The sequence below is a fragment of the Symphalangus syndactylus genome, chromosome 4 (assembly GCF_028878055.3).
Source record: "Symphalangus syndactylus isolate Jambi chromosome 4, NHGRI_mSymSyn1-v2.1_pri, whole genome shotgun sequence".
Lineage (NCBI taxonomy): Eukaryota > Metazoa > Chordata > Mammalia > Primates > Hylobatidae > Symphalangus > Symphalangus syndactylus.
In genome coordinates this window covers 51812088-51834893 of record NC_072426.2, presented here as the reverse complement: position 1 = coordinate 51834893, position 22806 = coordinate 51812088, and the positions used below count along the sequence as shown (strand labels likewise).

The 22806-nt window shown below is 38.8% G+C and overlaps 1 protein-coding gene across 2 annotated transcripts in view; it reads right to left on the bottom strand.

Annotated features, from left to right (window-relative positions):
- The window catches only part of NUDT6 (nudix hydrolase 6), a 30724-nt gene that overhangs the window by 7403 nt on the left and 515 nt on the right, over nt 1-22806 (bottom strand). The window contains exons 1-3 of one of the 2 annotated variants that reach the window (XM_055274657.2): nt 22415-22716; nt 17549-17752; nt 12587-12642 (exon numbers count right to left, since the gene is read on the bottom strand). In XM_055274657.2, coding sequence (XP_055130632.1) covers nt 12587-12642; nt 17549-17752; nt 22415-22652 — 498 coding nt within the window. In that variant the 5' untranslated portion in view covers nt 22653-22716. Of the gene's footprint in view, nt 1-12586; nt 12643-17548; nt 17753-22414; nt 22717-22806 lie in introns of those variants that run through there. The other variant, XM_063637931.1, reaches the window with a different exon arrangement.

The window sequence follows — 22806 nt, the reverse complement described above, 5'->3', positions numbered from 1 at the left end:
TCCCCGCCCCCCCACCCTCGCCACCATTACCCCAGAGAGAGTAGTCCTGTGCGCCAACGGTTAACTTACCTAGATCAGTTTCTTTACATCCCCATGTTACCTAAACTAAGCTTTCAGGCACCAGATAAGAGAATCTGGCTGCCTTCAGCCAAATCCTTTTCCGAAGCTTTTGTAAACCTTCCAGCCTTCCAAGAAGGTTTGCATCTTTCTACAATTTTTCCCACCATCCTGAACAATCTCCTATGCTATGCTAAATATTTGTATAAGAATTATGCACATTTAAACTTCACAATACTCCCATGAGAAGCTATAATTTGTTCCCATTTTAGAGGTGATGAAACTGAGGGCATAAAAACACTTGACTGGGGTCACACACCTAGTATGTGATAAACTCAGTGTTACAATCCAGGCAGGCTGGTTCTAACCATCTTTTAAGAAATTGTAAAAGTCGATTTGATATTTTCTCACTAATCCTTAGTGACTGTCCACTGCTTTTTCATATACCTTTTAATCTCTTCCTTGGACCTAATTGGAATATTCTATGTAAATCCAATTAGATTCTGTGTCTTAGACTTATACTTTTCCAGGGCTCACAAATTTGGTCTACAGTTCAGTGCCAAATGTCTTTGTATCTGTTGCTTGTGAGTTCCCCATCTAGAATGTTCTGATTGGCATGGAATTTATTTCTTAGCTAGTGATCTTTTATTATTCTTTCTTTCCAGTATATTGTTTTATGGCAAAAAATTTACTGAGGATCGGTTTTGAAAATGTAGACTATGAGATTATGTTTTTCATCTTTGTTCTCCCTTCCTATAAAAGAAGATGATATCTCTATGCCTCAAGTGTAAAATTCCATGATCCTTTTTTTTCCTAATCTTAAAAAAGGAACTTTCCACTCTCTTGTGAAAGAAATATTCGAAAATGCTCTTGTGCTGAACTGCTTTGTTGGGTGCTACTCAACATTCACATATATGACCCCTCCCTGCTTTGAGTTGGTGAGGTCTAGTTCCTTTAAGCATATCTGATTTTCACATACTACAAAAGGTATAGTATCCTTTTAACTTATAAAAATATGTGATTTTAGACCATATTTAGAGTAGTTCCATCATATTTTGGAATGGTGAATGGTATGACAATTTTCCTATACATTTGGCAATTGCAAGTCTGATGTTCTTTGTGTGTGTGTAGCAGTAAATGGAAAACAGAAGACAGTGTGGATGATGTAAGGGTGGTCTCATTTATCACTCTGCAATCCTTCCTTCCCCACTGTTAGAAATTGCTAGCCCAAGAAATAATCATTTGGCTACTAAGAAAGGGTAAATTTTCTGATGCATTTTTTAGAGATATTAACAGAATGTAAGATACTTTCTCTGTTAAAGCATGTTCAAGTTTAAAACCACTATTTCTTTGAAAACTTATACTGAAGACAAACTCAAGTTTATTTTAGGGTTTCTAGAATGGGTGAAAGGAATGATTCATTTTCTGATTCTTTTTCTGTTTTCCCCGTTCCACAGACATCTGCTTTCCTAAGCAGAGGATTCATTTTAAGACCTTCCCTAGGCATGGCTACTGAAATCCTAACCAGAAGTTTGTATAAACAGAACCCTTAAAAGACTACTAATTTCTTTCAGCCATATCTCAAGAACCCAGAGCAAGGGCACAGACCTGCTAGCCTTTTCGCTTTGGTTCTCATATATGTGTGACTCTCTTGTTCTGTCTTTACTCCAACTTGGTCAGATGCCAGAAATTTGGTTATCTTTTATTTTTCATTGTTCTAGTCTTTAATAATCCTATCGCCTTTTATAATTCAGACCTACTGTATTTAGATAAATCTCACTAGATACAATATTATCACTGTTACCAATGAGATAGAAGCTACCACAGAGTGTCTCATAAGTTTGTTCATTGATTCAATAGAAATTTATTGCTTGTTAGGTGTTGGGCATACCGAAGTTAATGTACATGGCAAACCCAGTCATTCTTTTTATCTTGGCACCATGTGTTTTTCTTAATAACACTTATCTCCACCTTACATAACATTTATTCATTTTATTATTTGTATCTTACACATTTGAATGTAAGCTCCATATGTAGAAACTTTGCTTTTCTTAACTCCATATGTGGAAACTATACATCTGTTCACTTATGGATACCTAGTGCTTAGTGCACCATGTATTTTTCTTAATAACACATCTCCACCTTATATAATATTCATTCATTTTATTATTTGTATCTTATGCATTTTAATGTAAGCTCCCTATGCAGAAACTTTACTTTGTTCACTGATGTGTACCTAGTGCTTAGAACAGTGTATACAGCAGAGTATGTATAAGAACTCAGTAATATTCAGTGAATAAATTAATGGGTCACTACCCTTAACTCTTGAACACCCAGTTTATAGGGTCAAGTCACTGTTAGGTCTTTTATTACTTAAAATATTGGGGTAGGGATGAAGGACTGGAATATGTGTAGGGAAAGAGAAAGGACATGTAAGTGTCAACTTAGATGTGTGTTTGAATTTGTGCATATGCTCATGTTGACGGTTAAATTTTCCTCTGCAAAAAACACTTGATATTAATGCCTGGGGAGAGTGAGGTACATAAAGAAAGGAGAGAAACTGGCTTGGATATCTGAAAAGAATGCCCATTAGTTATTTATAATAAGTAAATAAGTATAATCTACATATAATTTATTAAACATTAAATATAAATTACTTATTGTTAATAGCTATCAGTTATATTGAAATATCACCTAATACCAAATATTTACAGAAATTAAATTATTCCTTTTATTTTTATTACAACATTGAACTATATGTTAATTCTTAATTTTCATATTTTGTTGCTCTCTTAGATGTAGCTCTGTTTATAACTTAAAAAAATCAAAACCCTACTTAGGAGTATCATTCCTACTTAATCCACAAATAAACTGTCTTATATAATTTGAACTTCTTCAGTTTCTACCAGTACCAACTGCCTAAAAGTGTAGGGGGAACATGACTAGATTCTGAAAAGCATCACTTTCTTGGTCTTAAAGGACCAATTATTAGCAGGTTTGAAAATCAGCAGAGCCAGGAAGCTCAATGTGCTAGTTTAGTGGTTCTCAAACTTTACATCGCTAGTTTAGTGGTTCTCAAACTTTACATCAGAATCACCTGGAGGGCTTGTAAACACAATTGCTGGGCTTTATCCTCTAGAGCTTCAGATTCCACAGATCTGGGGTGGGGCCTGAGAATTTGCATTTTTAATAAGTTGATGCTGTTATTGTCTCTCAGCTCCAAATCTACGCTTCTGTACTTGCTTAGGGATGCTGGAGCTGGGATTCTGCTAACCAGTTTCTGCTTTGCCAGCTGACTTCCTTTTATGCTCCACCATTAGACTGCAAGGCTGGAGGAGGAAGGGACTAGCTCCTTACTGTGGGCTTTCTGTGTGCTCGTGGTTCCTGTGAGTGTCACAGCTTCAAGGCTGCTTCACTCTAGCAGCAGCAGTTCCTTCCCATAGTATCAGCAGAATCCAGTTTGAAGTTTTTCTAACATTTGTAAGAGAAGCTTCATTTTGCATCCCCTTCCCAAGAGACACCAGCAAGCTGATGCCTCATTCTCAGAGATTTGGGTCCAGATAAACCAGCACCAGCTAAACAGCATGAGGTTTGCGTTTTAACTGTTCATGGTCCCACTTGAAGGGACCCACAACCCACCAGAATGGCATAATGATGACTCTAAACTGAAGATATTTAAGATACAGCAGATGCAGAAAGAAAGCATTTCTGAGCTTCCTTTATCTGACTGAAGGCAAAGCTTTCTGAGAATGAAGCTACCATTAATCCCCTTAGTAGGAGTGGGGGATTGAGGGGGTTGGGGAAGCTTTCAGCCAGGAAGGAGACTGACCATTAGCACCTAGATGAGAAATTACATAACAAAACTTTGTCAGAAGCTACTATGCCTGCATGTGTTCACTAGAAGCCCTATACCCCTCTATCCTCTTTTATTCAGATGATATAATATACAGTATATAAACCCTTACCCCTAGCCAAGCCATTCCTTACAGAGTACTCTTAAACTTTTCTTCTGTTGATCTATTTGTTGTCAATTAATTTGTAGCACCATCCCCTCCACCCAGTTCTAAGTTGGTAGAGGAAAAGTTTTCTTCCCCACCTACTTTTTTTTTTTTTCAGACAGAGTCTTGCTCTGTCGGCTAGGCTGGAGTGCAATGGCGCGATCTTGGCTCACTGCAACCTCTGTCTCCCAGGTTCAAGCGATTCTCCTGCCTCAGCCTTCCAAGTAGCTTGGATTACAGGCGCATACCACTATACCTGGCTAATTTTTGTATTTTTGTAGAGATGCGGTTTTACCATGTTGGGCAGCCTGGTCTTGAACTCTTGACCTCATGATCTGCCTACCTCGGCCTCCCAAAGTGCTGGGATTACAGGTGTGAGCCACTGTGCCTCGCCTCTTCCTCACCTACTTTATGACTTAACCTTTTTGGTTGACTTTCCCAGTCTGTGAAACTAGGACAGGTTGCTATGATGATTAAAGTAGGTAATTAATATACAGCACATAGTGTGTCTGGAGTTGGTTCCTTTCAGTGGGTTCTTGGTCTCACTGACTTCACGAATGAAGCTGCGGACCTTCGCGGTGAGCGTTAATAGCTCTTAAAGGTGGCACAGACCCAATGAGTGAGCAGCAGCAAGATTTATTATGAAGAGCAAAATAACAAAGCTTCCACAGCCTGGAAGGAGACCCCAGTGGGTTGCCGCTACTGGCTGAAGAGGCCAGCTTTTATTCCCTTATTTGTCCCCGCCCATGTCCTGCTGATTGGCCCATTTTGCAGAGCAGTGATTGGTCCATTTTACAGAGTGCTGATTGGTGCGTTTACAATCTTCCAGCTAGACAAAAAAGTTCTCCAAGTCTTCACTCGACCTGAGAAGTCCAGCTGGCTTCACCTCTTAATATGATAGTGTGAAGCACAGGTTAAACATTCACTATATGCTAAATGGTATTATTAATAAAATCAAGTCTCTTAATTTCTTACATTAAGTTGATTTTCTCAGTAGTTTTGTCACACTATAACATTAAAGTTGCATCTTCCAGGCTTTTAGATCATAGCATATTTTACTCAGTAGGTTCTTTTTACATTTGGATCTTTTGTTATTTGAATGCAAATGAGGATGATCATTCATATGTATGCCTGTGTGTATACATGTTACACAGAGACAGTCCCATTATTTGTTTACCCCTCTATGTGCTGTTATAGTTCACCTCTGCCAACATAAAAGTGGTCTTTTCTACATAGGAAATTTTAGGAGTGCTATTCACATATTTCTACCCATGAGTCACAGACAGAACTAGGACTTCACGAGGTCATCTCTAATTCAGGTATTCTCTGATAAGTCACTCAGTGCCTAACACACCTATGACAAATGGTTTCCTGGCTTCCACAGTTTCTCCAAATCCTTTAACAAATATTTGGAGGCTAAGACTGCAGGCTAGTCAGTAAAGATGCACAAGATTTCTTCTGCATCTGATTCCTTGTGCACTGATGACTCCTAAGAGGTCATCAGTTCTGGTTGCCATCCTGAATATTTCAGACTATTTCTGATTTTAAGTCCTCATATTATTAAATACTCTATCTTTTGCAGAGCCCTCAGGCAAGAGGAGGGTGTTTTCTGTAGCCAGAAGAAGGGTGCTGCTTCTACTGGCTCAGAGGGTTCAAGAGAATTTGAAATTCAAAATTCTTATGTCCATTCACTCAGGGTCGCAGGATCCCCACTCTTTTCCTGTTAGGGGATTGGCTTTGACATAGGACACTTGTCAAATTCTACTCAGTCTCCTTTGCAGCTCTGATATTCTCTTACAGTTGGATCTAGGCCTGATTTTCTTTTTTTTTTTTTTTTGAGACAGAGTCTCGCTCTGTCGCCCAGGCTGGAGTGCAGTGGCGCAATCTCGGCTCACTGCAAGCTCCGCCTCCCGGGTTCACGCCATTCTCCTGCCTCAACCTCCCGCATAGCTGGGACTACAGGCGCCCGCCATCACGCCCGGCTAATTTTTTTGTATTTTTAGTAGAGATGGGGTTCCACCGTGTTAGCCAGGATGGTCTCAATCTCCTGACCTCGTGATCCGCCCGCCTAGGCCTCCCAAAGTGCTGGGATTACAGGCGTGAGCCACCGCACCCGGCCAAGGCCTGATTTTCAATATTGCCTTTGTGGCTGGAGAATATAGGGGTCCCTTTAAATGGTGCTATGGAGGTCTTGGGGTTTTCATATTGTGCCTTGAATTGACAGGCTGACTTGAACTTGTCATTTTTATTTTGCCAAGGCATCTAAACTAGTTAACAAAAGCTAGCCATCTCCAAACCTATATAATTATTATTATCCCCTGTACTGTTAAAGTGCCATGGCTACCAAACAACTCAATACTTCTGTTTCCATCTGTACCTCATTCCTTTCCATATATAAGAATCTTAGTAGCTGCTATGTTACTATATGCCAGGGCTTATCACTGCCCAACTCTATTGATGCCAGCATGCTGACTGGACCTGGAAAGTAGGAAGTGTCACGTATTCTAGATGTCCTAGTAAGACATCTGGGTGCTAGAGGATAGGAGATGCCCCTACTAAGTGTTTAGAAGTATAGTTGTCAGAGGTGTTTAAATCAGAGTGACCCCATCTTGTAAAGAGGCTGGGTAAAATAAGGCTGAGATCTGCTGGGCTGCATTACCAGGAAGTTAGGCATTCTAAGTCACAGGACGAGATAGGAGGTTGCACAAGATACAGGTCATAACGACCTTGCTGATAAAACAGGTTGCAGTAAAGAAGCCAGCCAAAACCCACCAAAACCAAGATGGGGATGAAAGTGACCTCTGGTCATCCTTACTGCCCATTATATGCTAATTACAGTGTATTAGCATGCTAAAAGACACTCCCACCATGACAGTTGACAAATGCCATGGTAATATCAGGAAGTTACCCTATTTGGTCTAAAAAGGGGAGGAACCCTCAGTTCCGGGAATTGCCTGCCCCTTTCCTGGAAAACTCATGAATAAGCCAACGCTTGTTTAGCATATAATCAAGAAATAACTCTAAGTATCCTTAGTGGAGAAGCCCAAGCCACTGCTCTGCATATGGAGTAGCCATTGTTTATTCCTTTACTTTCTTTTTCTTTTCTTTTTTTTTTTTCTTTGAGACGAGTCTCACTCTGTGGCCCTGGCTGGAGGGCAGTGACATGATCTCAGGTTTCGGCAAACTCCGCCTCCTGGGTTCTAGCGATTCTCCTGCCTCACCCTCCCAAGTAGCTGGGATTACAGGCATGTGCCACCATGCCCTGCTAATTTTTGTGTTTTTTTAAAGTAGAGATGGGTTTTCACCATGTTAGCCAGACTGGTCTCAAACTCCTGGCCTCAAGTGACCCACCCGCCTCAGCCTCCCAAAGTGCTGAGATTACAGGCTCCAGCCACCGCACCTGGCCTATTCTTTTATTTTTTTATTTTTTTTTTTTTTTTGAGATGGAGTCTCGCTCAGTCACCCAGGCTGGAGTGCAGTGGCGTGATCTCGGCTCACTGCAACCTCCACCTTCCGGGTTCACGCCATTCTCCTACCTCAGCTTCCCGAGTGGCGGGAACTATAGGCGCCCACCACCACGCCCGGCTAATTTTTTGTATATATAGAGACGGGTTTCACGGGTTAGCCAGGATGGTCTCAATCTCCTGACCTCGTGATCTGCCCTCCTTGGCCTCCCAAAGTGCAGGGATTACAGGCGTGAGCCACTGCGCCCAGCCCCTTTACTTTCTTAATAAACTTGCTTTCACTTTATGGATTCACCCGAATTCTTTCTTGTGTGAGATCCAAGAACCCTCTCTTGGGGTCTGGATCAGGACCCCCTTCTGGTAACAGTAGTCTGTAGATCTCTAAGGTATGAGTGATTTGGTGCACCTTGCAACTATCCCCACTCACAGCACTTGGAGCAATACTTTTTTACATTTTGGAAGCAGCATATACCATATTTGGGAATATCTCTCCAATTCATTTCTACTAACAAAAAGCCTGGATCCTTTCCTCCTACTGTGAATTGTAAACTAAAAATAAAATCCTAAACCCCTACCAACTGAATGGACCCCCTCTTGACCAAGGGGACCTCAAAAAAAACCTTGTAAACGAAATCCCCAGCCATGATGGGTAGGGAGGTTGGACACACCTCATTATACCCCTTCTATTTTGGAGTTTAGTCACAACTGACCATTATTATGTTAACACATTATTATGTTAACATGAGATAACAAAATGGACTCTTTGTGACAATAAGATACCAAATTATAAACAGGATCTAAAGTCATGCCAGACAAGGGTTAAGTCACACAACCCTGCAGGTCACTCTGACCCAGTGTAATCTTGGCTAACCGACTTCTTTATTTTAACTTAAAACATTCTTTCTGCTGACTCTAAATTTTTAGAAGAAGCTTCACTTTCTTAATCAATTGTAAATTAGAGAATCTGTGAATCTACCTATAGCCTGTAAGCCCCCTCTTTAAACATCCTACCTCTTCAAAACATCCTGCCTTTTCAGGCGAAATCAATGTATACCATCCATGTATTGATTTATGTCTCTGCTTGTAACTCCTGCCTCCCTCAAACTTATTAAACAAAACTGTAATTCAATTGCCCACTGGCACACGTTCGCAGGACCTCTTGAGATGCATTTCCCAGACCAAGGTCATTCATTGGTTCAAAATAAACCTTTTAAAAATGTTTTACAGAGTCTGACTTTTCCATTAACAGAATTAATAAAATGGCATTCTGATATATAAATTAATCTCTTATTACCCTGAATTAATCTTACGCAAAATCCAAGCAACTCTGAGTAAAGAAAAACAATTAAAGTTTGTTAACTTTTAAAGGACCAACTGCTGAATCATGTGTTCTCTGAAAAGTTCAGCCATCTCAGTGAGCAAAAAACAAAAGGATTTTTAATAAAAACTTCTTTCTTTCTTACTTATAGTCTACAGTCTTTATTTGGGTCTTCTAAAAACTGTAAAAATAGATCATCATCCTAGGTTTTGAGAAGAACTGATAATTACTCTATATCTCCTTAAATTAATCATCTCCCCGCCATCCCAGCTTTTTTTTTTTTTTCTTGAGACAGGGTCTTACTCTGTCACCCAGGCTGGGGTGCAGTGGCTTGATCATGGCTCACTGCAGCCTTGACCTTCCAGGCTCAAATAATCCTTCCACCACAGCTTCCCAAGTAGCTGGGACTACAGGTGCGCACCACCATTCCTGCCTATGTTGTTTTTTTAGTTTAGGTTTCGTGAAAAGATTACCCTATAGGCTTCTGATTCTGCCTATTACTAGTTGCGTAATGTTGAATAAGTTATTGTAACCTCTCTAAATCTCAGTCCTAAAATAATGGAGATAATAATAAGTATGATTATTAAATGAGAAACATTACATGGAAATTATTTCATGCAAGTATTTTATGTCATCACAAATTATTTGATTATCTGGTTTTATTTCTACTGACAGAGCAAAACATGATAGAATTAAAATTTTTTTTACCCCAAAAACCTCATAAACAAGGATCAGGAATGTGTGCTATAACAGAGGAATAAGTATTAGCAAATGTTTGGCTATGACTTTTTAGGAGGCTAAAGGCCAGAACAGAGACTTCTGTGCACTACAGGCTGGTACTACCATTTTATTAAGGTTTTCAATTCTCTTTAGATATGACTACAGGTTCTAAGAGCCACCAAATAAACCATTCATGAAGCTATCTAGGGTTAATAACTCAAAAGTCACCAAGCCTAAAGGTATGACCTTCAAATGACTGTAAAGGCCATACAAAAGAAACTCAGAGTGGAAAAAGGGAAAACTCTCCACTTGAATCTTTATAAGTAAACATTACAGGATGAACTGAGTTATTCCAAAGAATGACGAAAACAGTGCCACTGTGGATTGAGTTTTCCCCTATAATGGGATGACACTTATTTATTTGTTTTCTCATTAGGTCTGGATCTCCCTTTGTTTTCTGACTATTTTGAAAAACACTAAGAAACATTTCAGAAAACACTTTCACTTATTTGAAACTAAGATGAATAAAACTAGAGAAGCATTAAGTGCAACCATGATTAACAGAGAACCATAAAAGTTTTAGTGGTTTACCTGGAATTCAGGCAAATTTATTAAACATAGTTTTCACTATTACCCTGTTTTAAAAATATAGCCCAACTCAATTCTTTCCTTTTCAATTACATATTTCAAGTACAGATTGCTCTGGGAGTTTGATTTCTGTAAGCTGAACCTGTTAAGTCACTTGTCTTTGCCAGTTTTATAAGGAAACAAAAAACCTACTCAAAAAACATAAAGCTGTCTAGGTTTGGAGTAAGACAATTCAGCTATATCTGCCAGGAAAGCTCCTTTTTTTCCAGATTGCAACGCAGTTTTTACATTATCAGACCCGAGTTTGTTTTATTACATGAATAATAACATGGATAGATTCTTATTTGGTAGATTAACCAACTGTGAAGGACTGCTTGGAGTGGAATAATCATGTTATCTGACTGTCTTTCAGCCTCTGTTAAAGTCCATGATGAAATTTTATTTGACAAAATCACTTCTGAAACCCAGGGTGCTATTTAAAAAACCTTCATGGCTTACCCTTTTCTTTCCACAATACCAAAGTGGCTTAGGCCACATTTTATCTATATATTGTATAAGTATTTATGCTATGTACATGGAAGATACACAGGATTACAGTATTACAATATTTTGTTTGACCATTGAGTCTAACTCCTAAATTTTATAAATAGGGAAACTTACGTCCCCAGAGTCAGAAAGACAGTTAATGGCATGGCCAAATCCTAGGGACCCGGGTCTGCTGATCCAGTTTTGTCTCATTAACATCATTCACATGAGCCCAGGAAAGATTAAATAAATTCTGGTGATCCACTTCTTCTTTAAATGAAAAGAGAGATAATTAAAGGGATATACTTAGAAGACAGTAAAACCCTTTTATGGTATCTCTTTAGAAGTAACTGCTACATACCAAGGTATAGTTTTTTAAACATAACAAAAGAAATTAATCAATTTATGTTACTTGTACATACAGTATTTGTTAATAATGTTTGCGCATATCTTCTGTCTGCTATATTGGAGAGAGTTATAATATCCACTTTGGGTTGAAGCCAACTTAACAAAGTAGAAGTGGCAAAGGGATTGGAACTCTGGTCAAGCTGGCTCCCAAGTCCATTTTGTTTATATCAGCTCCCTCTCATTGGGCATACTGTTGTCAGGCTAATTTGCATATTGTTATTAATCTTGTCCATATATCATCTTCATCATTTTGTCATCACAATCAAAATTTTCTAATAGTTACTGTTTCCACGTCAAGTCTAAACTCATCTGCCTGGTTCTCATAACTAGGCCCTACTTTTACCACTCAATCATGCCTCCTACTCTCCAGTCATAACCATTACATATATATGTCCCAACTCAAATATAAAACTTATTGAGGGCTAGGTACAATACTACTTTAGGTGTTCTATAAATTTCTTTTGAGGACAAAAAGCTTAATTTGAATCAGAGATCCTGCCTTAATGAAAACTTCAAAGTTACTTGGAGCCATGAGAATAGTTTTAGATAGCATTTCCAAGAAATGTGTGATACTGCTTTCAGCTATCATTACAAACATCAATTTAAACTTTAAGAACATATGTGGTGGGGAAAAGTGTTTGACTCTGTCCACTAATATTTGCTGAAGTCTCAGAAAGTATCAAAATCATTATTCTCTTTCACTTTTACTTCTGACTCCTGAGCATGAAAACATCTGATCCCTAATCACGGTACTTCTCTGGGAAATATTTGTTGCTTCTAGTCACCTAGACTCTTTATCTTGGTACCCAATCCTCTTCACATTGTTTCCAATCTAGCTCTCAAGTCAAATATCTTACCACTCTCCATACACTGGGCCACAATGAACTTTTTACCATTATTTCTAAACTACGTCAGTCCCTTTCTGAGCTCTGTGCCTTTGTACAAGCAATTCTAATTTTACCAGTTTGTTTTTTTATCTTTTTTCTTCTGCACCTGGAAAGCTCCTATTCATTCTTCAAGACCTAGTTTAAATTTCACCTCCTTTGAGAAGTCTTTGGGGACTTCTTCAGGCAAAGTTAATTGCTATCATCTATTGTATGACTGTCTTTCCAAATAAATAGTAAGCTGTAGGGCATAAGGTATATTGTCTTACTGCTTTTTATATTCTCAGCACCTGGCACAGCATAGAAACTCATTGAATGCTGAATGAATGGAAGAGTATCTTGATAATATATTAAAACAGACTTGTCTTCCCAGTTAAATACAGTCATTTATAATTTTCCTTTAGCCATAAAGTAATAGTAACACTGAGTGTTACGTGGAAATTTTCAAGGTCTGTATAAGTACTTTGGTTTAAATAAATATCTAAGGTGATCCATAACTGCTTAGAAATGATTTTTAAAATATCTTTCTATAACCCCTTAGGCATATTAAAATTTCTATATTTTATTCTTCTCTAGAAAGAAATAAACATTTAGGAAGCAATTTATAAAACAGAAGCAGCTTACTTTATTTCGATCTTGTACAACCAGTATTTTTCTAGTATTTTCATCAAATACAGCTCCTATTGGGGGAAAAAGAAAAGATAATTGAGAAATATTAATTTCATTCACCTTAATCTCCTCCCACACTCTCTATCTGTGGTGATCAAAATTCTACCTACACTTGAAGCCCTGGTTCAAATACAGGTTGAGTATTCCTTATCTAAAATGTTTGAGAGCAGAAGTGTTAGATCTTTCTGGATTTTGGAATATTTTCATATACATAATGAGGTATCTTGGGGATAGTGCCCAAGTTTAAACATGAAATTCATTTATGTTTCATATATACCTTATACTCATAGCCTAAAGGCAATTTTATACAATATTTTAAACAATATTGTGCATAAAAACAAAGTTTTAACAGCATTTTGACTGTGACTTGTCACATGAGGTCAGATATGGAATTTTCCACTAGTGGCATCATGCCAGTGCTCAAACACTTTTGGATTTTGCAGCATTTTGGATCTTTGATTTGTAGATTGGGGATGGTCAACCTGTACCACCTCATCCATGAAGACACTAAGTGTTTGTCTTAGTCCAGTTGGGCTGCTATAACAAAATAACCATAGACTGGGTAGTTTATAAACAACAAAGTTATTTCTCGCGTTCTAGAAGCTAGGAAGTCCAAGATCAAGGTGCTGGCAGATTCAGTGTCTGATAAGGGCTCATTCTTTACAGACAGTGCCTTCTAGCCCTGTCCTCAAATAGTGAAAGGGGCAAATAAGCTCCTGTGGGCCTTTTTCATAAGGACACTAATCCCATTCATGGGAGCTCTGCCCTCATGATCTAGTCACCTCCCAAAGGTCCCACCTCTTAATACCATCACACTGGTGATTAGGTTTCAACATATGAATTTTAGGGGGAATGAACATTCAGACAACAGATGTGCTTACAATATTTATTGAATCAATGAATTGACTTCTCATTTTTATTCCTTGAATCATTATGCATACAACACAGGCTGTGCCCCCTGATGATCCAAATCTCAAATATCTCAATATTCATTTCAAGACCTTTCTGAAGCCAATTAAATTTTCTTATTATGTATATATACAACTTTATAATCCACTAATATACTGCTTTGGAAGAGTTCTTTGTTTTATATATGTTTTAAGTTCTAGTTCATTTTTTTTTGTTGTTCATTCATCATACACATTGCATATTCTCTCTTTCTTTTTAAAAATATTTCCCTTCGGGCAATCTTGGGTCAAAAATACAAATGACATGTTAGTGATTTTTGATATGATCCTTTAGATGCTATGATTAAATAATGTGGGATGACATTTTTTAAAAGATACTTTCTACATATTTGTCCATGCTTTCAATATTAACTGAGTTCCTATATATAATGTATATAGATCCTATGCATATTAATTAAGCTCCTACTATGTGCCAGGCACTTTTCTAGGTGCTACAGATATAGTGGTGAACAACACAAATGAAACTCCCTATCCTTACGGGGCTCACATTCTGGTATGTGTGTGGGGAGGTGCCAAAACAAAGAAAAAATAAATTATATAGAATATTAGAAGGTGATAAATGCTGTATAGAGAGAGAATATAGAGAAGGAATAAATATGTGTAATATGGGGAGAAGTAATTGAAATGCAATTGAAATGAAAACACCACACTTGAGTATTTTAAAACAGGAAGGAAAATCACCAAGTGAGATATAATTAACATTAACGTTGGCTTCTATTAGAAAATGTAAGCTATAATTTAACGGACTTTACAAGAGGTAGAATGCCAAAGAAATGCCAAGGAAACTTACTCTTAAATTTTAATAATTTGTGGTTACTCAAATTGAACTTCTCCCTAATGAATTCGCTGTAAACATGAGCACAGTATCACAGACAAAACCAGCACCACTAAAGCACAATTTGAGCGACCCCTGCTGGTCACAACATAAAATTATTATTATGATTAGGCACTGTGCTTCAATGTACATTAGCTCAGGTATAAGTCACAATAATCCTGTGAGTCATATGAGTGTCTGGCTTCATATGAATGGTAGAACTGGGACTGATAGCCAGTCTGTCTGGATTCTAGGCAGGCACACTCTTCTCACTGTGCAATGCTGCCCCTCCACAATACTGAAACTGCTCTCTCAGAAGACTCACATTTCCATCCCATTCATTAAAAAAATATCGAGTATCTACTTTATGCCAGTTGCTGTCTTTAGCTTGAGGATATCATGGTGACCAAGATAGATAAAATATCTGCCTTTATGGGTTTATATTATTGTGGGGGAGATTAAGTGATACAATATAATTAACTACATATACATGATATAATAGAATTTCAGACTGTGATAAATGCTCTAAAGAAAAATAGAGCTGGATAAAGGGACAAGGAATGATGGCACTAGTGTGCAGGGAGAAGTCACTTCTAGACAGGAAGGTCAGGAGCTTTTCTGAGAAGGAGACACCTGAGCAGAAACTTTGGCTATAAAGAACTAGATAAAGAAAGTTCTGGAGAAGCATGCTGCAGGAAGAGGTGCCAGTCCATGTCAAGGCTCTGAGTCAGACACAAGCTTGCTAAGTTTGAAAAGCAAAAGAAAGCAATGGCTCATGCTATTCCAGCCACATCTGCCTTCGGTAGTTTATAACAAATACCAATTATTTTTCTTTCCACATAAAAACTCTGCACCCCAGCCTGGGTAACATGGCGAAACCCTATCTCTACAAAAACTACAACAATTAGCCTGGCATGGTGGCGCATGCCTGTAGTCCCAGCTACTTGGGAGGCTAAGGCAGGAGGATCACTTGAGCTAAAGAGGTGGAGGTCAGAATGAGCCCAGATCATGACACTGCATTCCAGCCTGGGTGACAAAGTGAGACTTTGCCTCAAAAAAAAAAAAAAAAAGCAAAACAAAAAACAACTCTGCACCTTTCTAGAACAATTTCTTACATTACCTTGTCCACACCTCCAACAGCGGCTTCAAATCCTAGTTAGTGTTGAATATTGGACAAGTTCTGTATCTCTTACTCTGTGAACTGCTCTGACACTCTAAACTATAAGGCACAAAATACAATATAGTACTTAGTTATCAAAATGTCCTTCATAGGATACTCGTTTTGCATATATTACCAATTCTGTAGTAATAACTGGGAACTCTTAAGAGTCTGTGCCTGTGAATGATAATTATTTGTATAACTTTCCATTGAAGTGTGAGGCTGTCACTAAATTATTGAGTAGAATCTTTTGAAACAGAGCTGAATGGAGAGTTTCTGAGTTTCTTACTTGCTACAGGGAAGTAAGACAGGGACAGAGAAGACATCATTAGGCATTCTTGAACAACTCCTTGAAAAGCCTTTAGAAAAGCCTTGAAAAGCAAACTACCTTAAAAACTCTTGTAAATTATACAAAGGCAAATAAAATTATTAATTAAATAACTAATATGTTTCATTGCTTTCATTTATTAAGATCATAAGGATTCCTTACTATTATAGTTTTTCTGGAAATCTAAGAATTTTCTTAACCCTGGTCCTTAAAGGGTAGTACTGAGACCAGCAGCAGCAGCAGCAGCAGCAAAAAACAGAAACAGCCCGGAAAATCATCTGAAGTTTCAGGTCCCACCCCAGACCTACTGAATCAGAAACTCTGGGGATAGGGCCCAGCAATCTGTTTTAAGATTCCAGGTGATTTTGATGCAATCTACAATTTGAGAATCTGTGTCTTACTCTGAGGGGAGTCTTCTCTCAACTTTCCTACATCTCTGAAGCTAATCAGCCACTTCAAAATTCTACTCTACACTTAAACTACACTATTTTAAACAACTGCTTGGCACAATAATGTAAATATTATTAAGAAGTAATGTTCAAATCATTGAAAAATTGGTTTGCTTTACCTGAAATTCAACATGAAAGTTATCATTTACTTTACAAATTTACATAATTAGTGCTAACATGTTTTACTCCACAATAAATTTATTCCCTGATCCCAATTCAGTGCTACTATTTGAGTAGTGAAGTTTAATTATATGTGTAAAATATATTCAAGCATATCCTTTGGTAAACTAAACACTAAACTTGTTCTCTGTGCTTCTGTTTGCTGACTGAGGCAAACTTCATCTATTTAAAAGCACTATGTAATAGTCCTACTTAAAAGCACTATGTAATAGATACTGTAGTCCCTCTTATCCAGTTTTGCTTTTTGTGGTTTCAGTTATACAAGGTCAACCATGGTCTCAAAGTGTTACATCACTACTCTTGTGGTTTGGGGCCATTAATAAGGAAAATAAGGGTTATTTGAATCCAAGTACTGTGATACTGGGACAGCTGATCTGATAACAGGGAAGGCTACTACGTAACTAATGGATAGGTAGCCTATGGATCGTGGATACACTGGACATGGGGATGATTCACGGCCTGGGTGGGACCGTGAGCAGGATGGTGAGAGATTTCATCACACTACTCAGAACATCATGCAATTTAAAACTTAAGAGTTTTTTCTGGAATTTTCCATTTAGGTCATAATGCCTGTCATTCACCTCACTTCACCTCATTATGCAGGCATTTTATCATTTCATATCATCCCAAGAAGGGTGAATACAAAACAATATTTTGAGAGACCACATTCACATAACTTTTATTACAGTATACTTTTATAACTGTTCTGATTTATTATTAGTTATTGTTAATCTCTTACTGTGCCTAACTTATAAATTAAACTTTATCATAAATATGTGTGATAGGAAAAAACATGGTGTGTGTATATACATATATATATAGGGTTTGGTACTCTCTGCGGTTACAGGTGCCCACTGGGGGTCTTGGAACATATCCTGTGCAGATAAGGTGGAACAACTGTAATCATTTAATCAAATAACTTATTCCACATGAATAAACTATTTGCTTAGCTGTAACAAGCAAGAAATTGGGTGAACGTCTAAAAAGTTAATTCTGCTTGTCATGAGTCTGAAACTGACCTGCAACTCCTACTTGATGTGAAGCATATCCTGGTAATCTGCTGGGCCCTTCTCCCAGCCACAGAGTCAACGTTGATGAATCCGATTCTGCATGGTGAAAGCAGAAGCCCAGGGAAGCAGCAGGGGCAATAAATCGGCTTTGGAGGATGGGAATGTGCAGCCATACAGCTGTTCTACCTTCTGATCGCCATTGCTGTACTGCAGCTAAATGCAGAAGAAAAAAGTCTAAGTAATTTCCAAAGAGACAAGTGGAATAAATTAAAACTCACCTCAGGGTTTCACCTTCTCCAGGAAGCCATATTTAAGCAAGAGAGGTCCCCAAATGTCTTGTTCACATCGCTGGCACTGGAAGTACCATGTTTTATAATAACCACCTTGTTTATATGATTTTTCCATCAGACTGAATTCCTTCAGAATAAAGTCATTACACTGCTGACCTTTATATCCATACCACCAAAGACAATGCTTGGCACATAACAGATGTTCTGTAGTTTTAGAGTGGACAAATAAAAGGATTTAAACCAAATCAAATACTATTTTAATGCTGTTCCTTTTAACATCCTTAGGTTTAATCTTAATGACAATTATAGACTTCTATTTTTTTCTTCCTTTAGAAGTTCTGTTATAATGTTTTTAATGTATAAATTTCAAGGTAGTTAAACTTTGTTTTTAAATAATGTATGCTGGTTCTAGAAATTTTGAAAATAAAAAAATCAAGAAATCAAACTTCACATTTTACTAGCATATAGGAATAAAATTCTAATTTTTCTTTATTATAGATAATATCATAGTGAACATAATTATAAGTTTTCTATCTTTGCCTTCTTGAAATTCTCTTACTTTATTACTTAAGATTGAGCCGGGGAAAAAGATGCTAATATCTATTTGAAACTTACTAAGTTCCAAGCACTTTATATATATTATCTCATTAAGTGCACAACCATGAAAGGTATTACTACCTTAAGTTTATGGGTGAAGAAATAAATACTTCAGTTTTAGAGTTTTTAGAAAAGCTTTTCGGATCACTTTCTTCATCCATCATCTCAATCTTTATGATAACCCTACAAAGCGTGTGTGTGTGCACATATGTGTGCACATGCATGCACGCATGAGTGTGTGTGTGTCTGTCTTTGGGGGTTGATTATATATCTAATAGTTAATTAACTTTCCGTTCTCTTTTCCCTAGCTCTGCAGTAAGCTCCTCTCTTTTAAGGACAATGTTCTCTACCTCTTTGAAAGTTGGTGGGCCTAGCACAGTGACAGGCACATGGGGCCTTTAATAAAGACTTCCTGATTTGAATTAGCATGCAGTGGAGTTATGGGATCAGGTCCTTTTCACCTTGCTCTCTTTGTCTGATGACATCTTTTAAAAATTGAGGTAAAGTACATAAAGTGAAATATACAAATCTTAAGTGTACATCTCATGCAATTTGACATATGCATATACCCATAACACACTTTAACATTATAGAACATTTCTATCACTCCATAAATTTCACATGTGCTCCTTCCCAGGCAATCCTTCCAATCAAATTAAAAGGCTACTTTCTAAAAGCAATGCTATTTGCTTGCTGTTTTATATCTACACTCTTTGTCTTGGAGAATCCACTCTCACTGCTTCAGCTGACACCTACATGAGGATGGCTGCCCAGTCCTGACCTCACTGAACACTAAACTTTCTGTTCTCCAGTTGCTCCCAGACATTTCCTGTCCTGAAGGTTACCACTTCAAACTTCACAAACTTCAGTGTGTTCAAAACTGAATCTTTTTTTTTTTTTTGAGACGGAGTCTTGCTCTGTCGCCAGGCTGGTGTGCAACGGTGCAATCTCAGCTCACTGCAATCTCTGTTTCCTGGGTTCAAGCGATTCTCCTGTCTCAGCCTCCCAAGTAGCTGGAATTACAGGTGCGTACCCCCACGCCCAGCTAATTTTTTATTTTTAGTAGAGACGGGGTTTCACCATATTGGCCAGGATGGTCTTGATCTCTTGACCTCGTGATCCGCCCGTCTTGGCCTCACAAAGTGCTGGGATTACAGGCGTGAGCCACCGTGCCTGGCCAAAACTGAATCTTACACCCCAAACTAGCTTCATTCATAAGCTTATTTATTTCTGGCACCAATGCTTGAAACCTTACAATCATTTTTAAGTTGCTTTCTTCTTTTCCCTAATAAGCTTTATTGCTTTTTCTTCCCCCATCTCCCATTCCTATTGCTAATATCTATCCTTCAAAGTCCAGCTCATATTCCACGTCTTTGACCAGTCTTTCCTAACCACTGCTCATGAGCTCACCATTATATGAATTTAAAGACTACTATGTCTGTACAATTTATTAGAACTTATTACATATGACCTAATGATATCTCTTCCATTAGCTATTTTTTCCAATCCTATTTAATATTCTATGCATTTGCAATCCTCCAGGGTAACCCTACACTATGCACTGGGGCTCAATTTGTACTAACGAAATGACTGACTTGCCTAAAGTCACATAGCTGGTGAGTGGCATAGCAGGGACCAGAACCAGTGCTATTTCATTACTGATGCAGATATATGATGTGTGAAGCTAACAACATATTGCCTGTTTATCCCGCTAACTTTAGTTGTTGGTAACAAAACATCAATAGTTCATGTTCGAAAAGAATATGAATAGTTGACTTCTTATTCCACTAAGAATATGGACTTCTTAGTCCATAAAGACTAAGAATAGCAGACTTCATGTGTAAATAGTCTCTCTTTATAGGCACTACCATTCAGTTAGTTTTGTTCAATTATAACAACAGAACCAGCAGGAGTTCTTCAAGGTAGCACAGTGCAGTAAGACAGGTGTAGAGCCAGGGCAAGTAACTTTTTCTCTCTGTGCCTCACTACTGTCATCTTTAAAATGGGAATAATAATGCTATCTACCTCAAAGGGTTGTTAGGAGGATGAATTACTATTTGTAAAGATCCTAAAACATCTACCATTAAGTGCAACAAAATTTGTTTTATTGAAAAAATGTAACAAGTATTTGGTACTTAAGTTTACAAATTAGTTTCATCTTTGATCAACGCATCTATCCAGTAGAGCTGGCGTTATTCACAAAAAGCAAGCTAAGAAGCAAATATTTTCAGTGGCAATTTGCCTAATGCCTGGCTAAGCACATGGCAGAACCTGGTACTTAAACCCAGAATGTGCACCTCCAAGTCGAACAGCTTTCTGCTTTGCCATGTTGATTGGGGTAGTGCTTTGATCACCTGTTTGGTCATTGATAAGTATCAGTGTGTGCAACACCTGTGTCTACCCACACACTGGAAGATAAAACGATTGATTCTCCTATTAGTGACATTGTTGCAGTCTAAGTGGGCTTGTCAGCAATTACTACCAAGTAGGAGAGAAAATAATGTAAAGAGGTAAGAAGTCTGGGAATGAGGATGAGTAAACATTGAAATAACTAGCTCAATTATATTTACAGATATACTTCTTGCCATATTGCTCAATCGGATAAAGATTATTTTGAGTTTCCAGTGTGAGAGATCTTTCCATAGTTGAATTTGCATGCTATGCATTCAATTAGATTATAAAACCCTCGAAGGCCGTTTGAAAAACTGCTGCACCACTAAATCAAGGACTTCTTCCAAAGTGAAGGCTCCTCCATCCAAGCTTTTTTATCACTGGGCTCAAGGTTCAAAGCCAGTAGAAAGTTTTCTTATTGAAGACTGAAACCACTCACCACCCTCCCTGGTTAATCATAAAAGAAGAGTTATTCCAAAAAATTCCAGTTCTTGCTGGGACAGCTGTTGACCCAATTTGTATACAAATGTGACACTCTGAACCTCTCTGGTTTAGTATCTGATAGCCCAACAGGGTGACTATATTCAATAAAGATTCAGGCTGGGTGCAGTGGCTCCTGCCTGTAATCCCTGCACTTTGAGGGGCCAAGGCGGGAGAATGAGTTGAGCCCAGGAGACTGAGACCAGCCTGGGCAACACAGTGAGACACCGTTTCTAGAAAAAATAGAAAAAAGCCAGATGCGCGCCCATAGTCCTAGCTACCCAGGAGGCTGAGGTGGGAGGATTGCTTGAGCTCAGGGGTTGGAGGCTGCAGTGAACCGTGATCCCACCACTGCACTCTAGCCTGGGAGACAGAATGATACCCTGTCTCAAAACAAAAACAAAAACAAAAAAAAACTTGTACACTTAAAAATAGCTAAAAGAGTAACTGGATTGTGGTTGAATGCTTGTGGTGATGAATATCTCATTTACCCTGATGTAATTATTACACATTGTATAGCTCTATCAAAATAGCTCATATACCCCATAAACATACACACCTACTATGCACCACAAAAATTTAAAAAAAAAAAAAAAAGCCTCTTTGGTACACTCAGTCCACCACCTGTATTAGAATGTAAGAGTTTTTTTCCTTGGGAAAACTGTCCGACAGAACCAAGGCTCGGTAAAGGATAGTAAACATGTAACAATATTAACAAACATCTACTGAGCTTTAAATACGTGGCAGGCACTGTGCTGCGCACTTTATATGCATTATCCAAATTAATTCTCAGTAATTCCTATTACCGGGGTCTATGGAAGAGGAAATGGTGGTTTACGGCAATTTCCGAATGTCGCACACTAGAAAGTGGACCAGCAACCAGGGTTGCAGATCCCAAAGTCCGGGATCTTCACCATTTCACCCAACCGCCTTGGAGACCTCCCAGCAAAGGGTCTAAGCACGAATGCTCCAGAAAACAGATACAGGTCACGCGTGCCTTCTCCCTTTCCCTCTGGGCTCGATACTGGTGCACAGAGCGACTCGGGAGTGGGGGCCGCGGTTATTTCATTAGAAAAGCTCTGGAGCCCCGAGAGCCCTTGGTTCCAGGCGCACTTGCCCTGCAAGCCCTTCTGGAAGGCGGCAGCGTCCAGGCGGTCCAGCGCGTCGAGCCGCGCCAGGCGCACTGAGATGCCCCCGAATCTGTCCAGTTCGCCCTGCAGATCGCACGCTCCAACTGGGGGATTCCGCACGTAACCCTGTGCGCCCGAGGCCCCGCGGTAACCCGCCGAAGGCCCGGGGCCGTAGGTCCGGGTAAGCACCGCGCGCCAGCGGCCCCAGCTCTGTAGCAGCCGCATCTCCACGCCGCCTAATTGGCCCGTTGCCCAAATGACCCCTCCGCGCTCCAGAGCGGAGATCGCGGCCGTACATTTTAGAAGAGTGCCATCAATTCCCTCAGAGTTGAGCTGGGGTTACCACTCTGCACAGCTATGCCAAGGAGATCGCAAAGTG